Source organism: Babylonia areolata, chromosome 34 (genome assembly GCF_041734735.1).
Source record: "Babylonia areolata isolate BAREFJ2019XMU chromosome 34, ASM4173473v1, whole genome shotgun sequence".
NCBI classification, from domain to species: domain Eukaryota; kingdom Metazoa; phylum Mollusca; class Gastropoda; order Neogastropoda; family Buccinidae; genus Babylonia; species Babylonia areolata.
In genome coordinates this window covers 19474185-19484184 of record NC_134909.1, presented here as the reverse complement: position 1 = coordinate 19484184, position 10000 = coordinate 19474185, and the positions used below count along the sequence as shown (strand labels likewise).

The 10000-nt window shown below is 49.5% G+C and overlaps 1 protein-coding gene across 1 annotated transcript in view; it reads right to left on the bottom strand.

Annotated features, from left to right (window-relative positions):
- The window catches only part of LOC143277430 (ATP-binding cassette sub-family C member 3-like), a 43494-nt gene that overhangs the window by 15887 nt on the left and 17607 nt on the right, over nucleotides 1-10000 (bottom strand). The window contains exons 10-14 of the mRNA XM_076582238.1: nucleotides 9699-9866; nucleotides 6893-7073; nucleotides 4610-4715; nucleotides 2980-3073; nucleotides 819-1050 (exon numbers count right to left, since the gene is read on the bottom strand). Of these exons, the coding sequence (XP_076438353.1) occupies nucleotides 819-1050; nucleotides 2980-3073; nucleotides 4610-4715; nucleotides 6893-7073; nucleotides 9699-9866 (781 nt within the window). The remainder of the gene's footprint in view (nucleotides 1-818; nucleotides 1051-2979; nucleotides 3074-4609; nucleotides 4716-6892; nucleotides 7074-9698; nucleotides 9867-10000) is intronic.

The window sequence follows — 10000 nt, the reverse complement described above, 5'->3', positions numbered from 1 at the left end:
GGGGGAGGGGGGGAGGGGGGCAGGGTGTTTGTGTGTGTAGGGTGGAGGGATGGGGTGTGTGTGTCAGTGGGTGGGTGGGGGTGTTTGTGGGGGTTTGGGTAGGATGGTGGTAGTGGATGGATAATTTTGTGTGGGGCGTGTGTATGGAGGAGTGGTGTGTGTGTGTGTGTGTGTGTGTGTGTGTGTGTGGGTGGGTGGGTGGGTGGGTGTGTGTGTGGGGGGGGGGGCTGGGGGGGGTGAGGGGTGGATGGGTGTGTGTGCGTGTTAGTGGATGGGTGGGGATGTTGTGGGTGGTGGGGTGTTGTGGGGAGGTGGGTGGGGGTGGTGTTGATGGGTGGGGGTGTTTGTGGGGTGATGGGTGGGGGTGGGGTGGATGCGTGGGGGGTGGGGGTTTGTGTGGGGCGTGTGTATGAAGGGGTGTGTGTGGGTGGCTGGGTGAGGAGGGGTGGATGTGTGTGTGCGCGCGTGTGTGTGTGTGTGTGTGTGAGGGGGGGTGATGGGTGGAGGGGGTGTTAGCGGATGGATGGATGGGGGCGTTTGAGGGGTGGATGTGTGGGGGAATGTGTAGGGGAGAAGGAGTGGAGTGGGGGGTTGGAGTGGATAGGTGGGGATGTGAAGGGGGGGTGGATGGGTGGGGGTGTGTAGGAGGGGTGGATGGGTGGGGGTGTGTGTGGGGGGGAATGGGAGGGATGTGTGTGTGTTATTAGTGGATTTGAGAAACGGGAATAGGCGAACCACACCTGCACCACCACCACAACACCACCACATCACACCACCTCACCATCACCATCACCATCACCGCTCGCTCACTCACCCACCTTGCAAACCCCCCAGACCAGCGTACACCCCAACGTACACCGCTGTCCTCTGCCGGAACACCTCCGTGTCGTTGTGGCGGGGCCTCCGCAGGAGAGGGTCCTCCGTCCACCGCGACAACCAGATGTTGGCGCCGACGCCCAAAGCATTGAACATCACCAGCAGGGCCAGCGACATCCCTGCTGCCCCGACCCCGAAAGCCCTCAGCAGCTGTTTGAGAACGAAGCCTTTGATCTGAAACAGTTTCCATTAAATTAATTTTTTTTTTTTTTACCAGTTTCACAAGGAGGGGGTTTCTGCGTTCGGACAAATCCTATCCATACTGCTTCACTACCCCTGGTGCCGTATTCAAGACAAAAATCATTTTGCCTTCAGGCAAGTTATCTTTGACATGCTTGGGACTCGCGGGTACAGTTTATCTTCATATTCAAGACACACGCAGTTCACTCAGACAGCTAACCCATCGTCTTTTTTTTAACTCACTCAGTACGGCCAGTCCTCTCTTCTTCTCTACACAGGCCCCTCGGATGTCCAGTTGGTGTCTGAATGATCCAACCTTTAGCTTCCATCGTCAGAATTGTGATATTCTTTGTCCACATTCACGTCTTCAGTATAAGAGCCTTCCGCTTGCAATATTTTGATGATGGTAATTGGGGTGAAACGCTGTTAACGTCGTCTCTTTCGCCGTTCGTATGAAAAGAGTTAAAAATCCCGATGATTGCTGTCTGCGCATGCTCTCAGTTTCTCTTCTCATGGCACCACAGCTCGGAACATTGTCGAGAGAGTTCGCAAAACACGTGCTATCCGTAAAGCACGCCTGTTTTCCCTTTTAAAAAAAAAAAGAAAGAAAGAAAAGTGCTGCGAAAGGATCCGTCATATTTACCTCTGCTTCGTGGGCAGTCACCCATGGCAGGTAGTAAGGGTGAATTGCCTTCGGGTTTGTAGACATACGGGTAGACTCTTGTGTTCATGAATACTGGATACTGCTTACACTCGGGCAGACTGCCTTGCCTCAGGCAGATTACCCGCAGGGACACATTTACCCTCAGGCACGATGTTCTCTTGAATACGGCCCCTGATAGGGCAAATGCCTGACAGGCAGCATTACCCCAAGTCAGGCACTGAGTGCATGCGCAGATATTTTGTGTTTGTACCTGTTAGGAGTGGTTTTCGTCAACAGAATTTTGCCAGAGGACAATCTTATGTTCCCGTGGTTCTTTGTTTTAGTGTACCAAATGCGTGTTGCGCACGGGACTTCGGTTTATCAGGTGACACTAGTTTTTTTGTTTTGTTTTTTTCCAGTCAAACTTGGGAAACGAAACGAAACGAAACGAAACGAATTCTTATTTCACGAGAAAGGGCGAGACCGGGATTCGAAACGAGCCCCACAGACACAGATAAGCGTCTGAGGTGTTCTACCACCTTCCTTCGTTCTGAAAGAGGAGAGAGACTTCTAACTTGTTTATTTGTTGATAAAGACTTTTTCTGCCTGTGACAATATTGGGGGGTGGGATGATATGGGAAGGTGGGGTGGGGGTGGGGGTGGGGGGGAGGGGATGTGAGTGACCTCTTCTCCTTCTTCTTCTGCGTTCGTGGGCTTCAACTCCCACGTTCACTCGTATATATGCGAGTGGGCTTTTTACGTGTATGACCGTACCCCACCATGTAGGCAGCCATACTCCGCTTTTGGGGGTGTGCATGCTGGGTATGTTCTTGTTTCCATAACCCACCGAACACTGACATGGATTACAGGATCTTTAACGTGCGTATTTGATCTTATGCTTGTGTATACACACGAAGGGGGTTCAGGCACTGGCAGGTCTGCACATACGTTGACCTGGGAGATCGTAAAAATCTCCACCCTTTACCCACCAGGCGCCGTCACCGTGATTCGAACCCGGGACCCTCAGATCGAAAGTCCAACGCTTTAACCATTCGGCTATGGCACCCGTCGATGTGAGTGACAAGAAAGACTCATTTTGAACACAAAAATTGACATCGATATGAGAAGAAAAACAAAGAAAAAACCCCAATTTCAATACTCTAGAGAGAGAGAGACAGAGACGGAGAGAGAGACAGAGAGGTAGACAGACAGACAGGCAGACAGACAGAGAAAGAGTTAGAGAGAAAGTAGAAAATGGATTCCCAACCACGAGGACTTACCTGACCAGTCTGTGACCTCTCTGCCTGAACCAGCTGACCTTTGAACCTTTGACCCCTGGTGATAGCTTCTCCTTCTTCCGCCCTCTCTCTGGGCCTGGGAACAGCGGATGGGACGATTGAACGAACGAATAAAAAATGAATGAATGAACGAACGAACGAACGAATGAATAAATGAATGAACGAACGAATGAACGAACGAATGAATGAATAAATAAATGAACGAACGAACGGACGAAAGAACAGATGAATGAATGAATGAACGAATAAATGAATAAATAAATGAATGAATAAATGAACGAACGAACGAACGAATAAATGAATGAATGAACGAACAAATGGATTAATGAATGAATGAATGAATGAACTAACGAACAGACGAACGAAAGAACGAACGAACGAATGAATGAATGAATGAATGAATGAAGTGGAGTGATGGCCTAGAGGTAACGCATCCCCCTAGGAAGCGAGAGAATCTGAGCCCACTGGTTTGAATCACGACACAGTCGCCACTAATTTCTCCTTCTTCTGCCCTCTCTCTGGGCCTGGGAACAGTGGATGGGACGACTGAACGAACGAATGAATAAAAATGAATGAATGAACGAACTAACGAATGAATAAATGAATGAATGAATGAACTAATGAATGAACGAATGAATGAACGAACGAACGAACGAACGACGAACGAACGAACGAATGAATAAATACATGAACGAACGAACGGACGAACGAACAGATGAATGAATGAATGAATACATAAATGAATGAATAAATGAACGAACGAACGAATAAATGAATGAATGAATGAATGAATGAACGAACGAATGGATGAATGAATGAATGAATGAATAAATGAACTAACGAACAGACGAACGAACGAACGAATGAATAAATGAATGAAGGAAGTGGAGTGATGGCCTTGAGGTAACGCATCCACCAAGGAAGCGAGAGATTCTGAGCCCACTAGTTCGAATCACGACACAGTCGCCACTAATTTCTCCCCCTCCACTAGACCTTGAGTGGTGGTCTGGACGCTTGTCATTAGGATGAGACGATAAACCGAGGTCCCGTGTGCAGCATGCATTTAGCGCACGTGAAAGAACCCACGAAAACAAAAGGGTTGTTCCTGGCAAAATTCTGTAGAAAACCCACTTCGATAGGAAAAACAAATAAAAAAAATGCAGGCAGGAAAAAATACGAAAAAAAAGAGAAAAAAAGTAGGTGGTATTCTCAAAGTAGCAACGCGCTCTCACTGGGGAGAGCAGCTAGAATTTCACACTGAGGAAAAAAAAAAAAAGAAAAAAAAGAAAGAAGGAAAAAGGGTAATACAATACAAGAATCAATGAATGTATAAACGAATGAATCAACAAACGAACGAATGAACTAACGAATGAACGAATTAAAGGAATGAATGAATGAATGAATTAATTAATTAACTAATGAACGAAGAAATAAATGAATGAATGAATTAACAAACGAATGAACGAACAAATGAATGAATAAATGAATGAATGAATGAATGAATGAATGTGGTATTCTGCACAACCAATCAACTATGTGTGACTACCTTCCGACACACACACACACACATACACACACCACACACACACACACACACACACACACGCTTCACCTTGTTGATTTTTTTCTTAGTCTGTCCTTGTCCTCGTCTGCTGACGTCATACCGTCTGACGTAATATTCTCGACTCTGACGTGCATCTGACTCAGAATCTTCTGAACTGAAAAGAAGAAGAAGAAGAAGCTGATGATGATGATGGAAATGTAACATACGCATTTGTGTAACGCACAAAAGGACAACTCTCACATTTGAAGAGAATTCAAATAATTCCCTGTTGTTGTTGTTGTTGTTGTTGTTTTTCTGTTGTGACTGTCATCACGATAACCTCTGTCACAATTGTTGATGAATCAACATGCGATAATTCTCCTGCCCTCAACGTTTATCACGAAATATACTTTTGATAAATCAGCATGTTATCACTCCACCGACGGGCGCAATAGCCGAGTGGTTAAAGCGTTGGACTGTCAATCTGAGGGTCCCGGGTTCGAATCACGGTGACGGCGCCTGGTGGGTAAAGGGTGGAGATTTTTACGATCTCCCAGGTCAACGTATGTGCAGACCTGCTAGTGCCTGAACCCCCTTCGTGTGTATATGCAAGCAGAAGATCAAACACGCACGTTAAAGATCCTGTAATCCATGTCAGCATTCGGTGGGTTATGGAAACAAGAACATACCCAGCATGCACGCCCCCGAAAGCGGAGTATGGCTGCCTACATGGCGGGGTAAAAACGGTCATACACGTAAAAGCCCACTCGTGTGCATACGAGTGAACGCAGAAGAAGATCACTCCACCCCACCTCACACTACGCTACACTAGTATTGAATTGTATTGTGTTGCATTGCATTGCATAGCATCGTCCGCTTAGAGTGTAAGGAGTTAAGGGCCGAAACACCTGACTGAGGGGGAATTCTTCTCTGAAGACCTTGTATTGTCCCCCTCTCCCTAGAGTTTCTTTTTTTCTTTTTGTATTTCTTTTTATCATAACAGATTTCTCTGTGTGAAATTCAGGCTGCTCTCCCCAGGGAGAGCGCGTCGCTACACAACAGCGTAAGTTTGTGTGTGACTTCATGTATATCTTGATTTAGTTTATGTAGGCTACGTAAGCGTCCGATTGCAAAAGAAAACAAACCATCTTTGTACATTATATCAGAAAGAATGAATGATACTATGGTGTAAAATTATCAACGAGAAGACCTCTTGTGTCACTTTGTTCAAATTGTAACCCAAGATGGAAAAAATAAAATAAAATAAATAAATAAAGTTTAGCTGCACAGTAACTAACCAGGAGGCAAGGTGGGAAGGGGGCAGAATGGTTAAGACGCTCGTCTGCCAATACAGAGTCCGTGAGGGTCTGGGTTCGAATCCCGCTCTCGCCCTTTCTCCCAAGTTTGACTGGAAAATCAAACTGAGCGTCTAGTCGTTCGGAGATTATAAACCCGAGTATAACGTGTGCAGCATGCACAGAAAAAGAACCCATGGCAACGAGAGCGTTGCCCTCTGGCAAAATTCTGTAGAGGAATTCCGCTCGGATAGGCACACACACACACACACACACACACACACACACATACATACACTCACACATACACACACACACACACACACACTCACACATACACACACACACACACACACACATAAATATAGGCGAGACAGAGAGAGAGAGAGAGAGAGAGAGAGAGAGAGATGCATGCACTCAAGGCCTGACAAAGCCTGTTGGGTTATGCTGCTGGTCAGGCATCTGCCCAGCAGATGTGGTGTGTAGTGTGTAAGGATTTGTCCGAACGCAGTGACGCCTCCTTGAGAAACTGAAACCGAAACCAGGAGACCAAGGCTGCCCACTCGTACCAAGTGGAGTGATGGCCTAGAGGTAACACGCCCGCCAAGGAAGCAAGAGAATGTCGTGCTTGTTCGCCAAATTTCTCCAGTTGGAGATAATAAAGTTATTCTTATCTTATCTTATCACTCTGAGCGCACTGGTTCCAATCACGGTTCAGTCGCCAGTATTTTCTCCCCCTCTACTAGACCTTGAGCGGTGAATCTGGACGCTAGTCATTCGGATGAGACGATAAACCGAGGTCCCGTGTGAAGCATGCGCTTAGCGCACGTAAAAGAACCCACGGCAACAAAAGGGTTATCCCTGGCAAAATTCTGTAGGAAAAAATCCACTTCGATAGGAGAAATAAATAAAAATTGCGGGCAGAAAAAAAAAGGGTGGCGCTATCAATGTAGCGACGCGCTCTCCCTGCGGGGAGAGCAGCCCGAATTTCGCACGGAGAAATTTGTTGTGACTTTAAAGAGTAACACAATACAATACAATACAATACAATACTCACTCTCCGGGTCCAGGTTGTGGGTGTCCTGGCGGAGGTAGGTCTTGAGGAACTGGGCGAAGGGCCCGTCGTGCTTGAGGAGCTGCTCGTAGGTGCCTGACTGGACGATGTGCCCTTCCTCCATCACCACGATGCTGTCACACATGGGCAGCCAGTGGATCCCGTGAGTCACCAACACCCGCGTCTGTGGGGGTGGATAAAGGGCAGCAGGAGTAGTAGTAGTAGGAGGAGGAGGAGTAGCATTAGTAGCATCAGTAGTAGTAGTAGTAGGAGGAGGAGAAGGAGTAGTAGTAGAAGTAGTAGTAGTAGGACGAGGAGGAGTGGTAGTAGTAGTAGTAGTAGTAGTAGGGAAGGAGAAAGAGGAGGAGGGGGAGCAGGAGAAGTAGCTGTAGTAGTAGTAGTAGTAGTAGTAGTAGGAGGAGGAGGAGGAGGAGGAGGAGGAAGAGGAAGACAACTAGTAGTAGTAGTAGTAGTAGGAGGAGGAGGAGGAGGAGGAGGAAGAGGAAGACAACTAGTAGTAGTAGTAGTAGGAGGAGGAGGAGGAGGAAGAGGAGGAAGAGGAGCAGCAGTAGTAGTAGGGAAGAAGGAGGAGGAGGAGCAGTAGTAGTAGTAGGAAGAGGAGGAGCAGGAGGAGGAGGAGGACGAGTAGTAATAGTAGTAATTGTAGTAGTAGCAGCAGCAGCAGCTTCAGTAGTAGTAGTAGTAATAGCAGTAGTAATAGGAGGAGCAATGGCAGAAGGAAAAGTAGAAGTAATAATAGTAGTAAGAGGAGGAAGAGGAACATTATTAATCAGCAGCAACATCAACATCAACACCACCACCACCACCACCACCACCAACAACAACAATCATCACATGAACACCAACACTTCCACCACCACCACCACCACCACCAACACCCTCTCATCAACCCCCCAGGACCCCCCTCCCCGCACCCGCCACTCACCCACACACCTTGTTTTTGAGCATGCCTGAGGTACTGTTGACCTCGCTGAGGACATTACCACCACCACCACAACAACAATCATCACATGAACACCAACACTTCCACCACCACAACCACCACCAACACCCTCTCCTCCCCCCCCCAAGGACCCCCCTTCCCGCACCCGCCACCCACCCACACACCTTGTTCTTGAGATTGCCTGAGGTACTGTTGACCTCGCTGAAGACATTACCACCACCACCACCACAACAATCATCAAATGAACACCAACACTTCCACCACCACCACCACCAACACCCTCTCATCACCCACTCACTCCCCCCCCAATGCCCCACCGGCGCCACCCACACAAATTGTTCTTGAGCATGCCAGAGGCACAGTTGACTTCGCTGAAGACATTACCACCATCAGAACAACAATCATCACATTAGCACAAACACTTCCACCACCACAACCACCACCAACACCCTCTCCCCCCCCCCCAAGGATCCCCCTTCCCGCACCCGCCACCCACCCACACACCTTGTTCTTCAGATTGCCTGAGGTACTGTTGACCTTGCTGAGGACATTACCACCACCACCACAACAACAACAATCATCACATGAACACCAACACTTCCACCACCACCACCACCAACACCCTCTCATCACCCACTCACTCCCCCCCCAATGCCCCACCGGCGCCACCCACACAAATTGTTCTTGAGCATGCCAGAGGCACAGATGACTTCGCTGAAGACATTACCACCATCAGAACAACAATCACCACATGAACACCAACACTTCCACCACCACAACCACCACCAACACCCTCCCTCCTCACCCCCCCATGCCCCCCCTCCTCCCCCCGCCACCCACCCACCCACACACCTTGTTCTTAAGCACGCCAGAGGCACAGATGACTTCGCTGAAGACATTACAACCATCAGAGCAACAATCATCACCTGAACACCAACACTTCCACCACCACCACCACCACCAACACCCTCTCCTCCCCCCCCCCCAAGGACCCCCCCTCCCCGCACCCGCCACCCACCCACACACCTTGTTCTTGAGCATGCCTGAGGTACTGTTGACTTTGCTGAAGACATTACCACCACCACCAACACCCTCTCCTCACCCCCCCACCCTCCCGGGCCCCCCATGCCGCCCCTCGCCCCCCCCCCCGCCACCCACCCACACACCTTGTTCTTGAGATTGCCTGAGGTACTGTTGACTTTGCTGAAGACATTACCACCACCACCAACACCCTCTCCTCACCCCCCCCACCCTCCCGGGCCCCCACCACCACCCACACACCTTGTTCTTGAGATTGCCTGAGGTACTGTTGACCTCGCTGAGGACATTACCACCACCACCACCACAACAACAATCATCACATGAACACCAACACTTCCACCACCACCACCACCACCAACACCCTCTCCTTCCCCCCCCCCAAGGACCCCCCTTCCCGCACCCGCCACCCACCCACACACCTTGTTCTTGAGATTGCCTGAGGTACTGTTGACCTCGCTGAGGACATTACCACCACCACCACCACCACAACAACAATCATCACATGAACACCAACACTTCCACCACCACCACAACCACCACCAACAACACCCTCTCCTCTCCCCCCCCCCTCTCCCCCCAGTGCCCCACCGGCACCACCCACACACCTTGTTCTTGAGATTGCCTGAGGTACTGTTGACTTCGCTGAAGACATTACCACCACCACAACAACAATCATCACATGAACACCAACACTTCCACCACCACAACCACCACCAACAACACCTTCTCCTCTCCCCCCTCCCCCTGCCCCCTCCCCCCCCCAATACCCCCCCTCCCCCCCCCGCCCGCCACCCACCTACACACCTTGTTCTTGAGCATGCCTGAGGCCCCAATGACTTTGCGGAAGATGTGTTTCCCCACACGGGAATCCACGGCGGACAGTGGGTCATCCAGCAGGTACACATCAGCATCCTGGTACACCGCTCGTGCCAGGCTCACTCTCATCTTCTGACCCCCGCTCAGGTTCACTCCCTGCGCGCACGCGCGCGCACACACGCACACACACATAAACACACACACACACACGCACACAAACACACTCATGCATACGCAGGTACACGCACACACACACAAATGCATCCACACACACACACACACACACACAC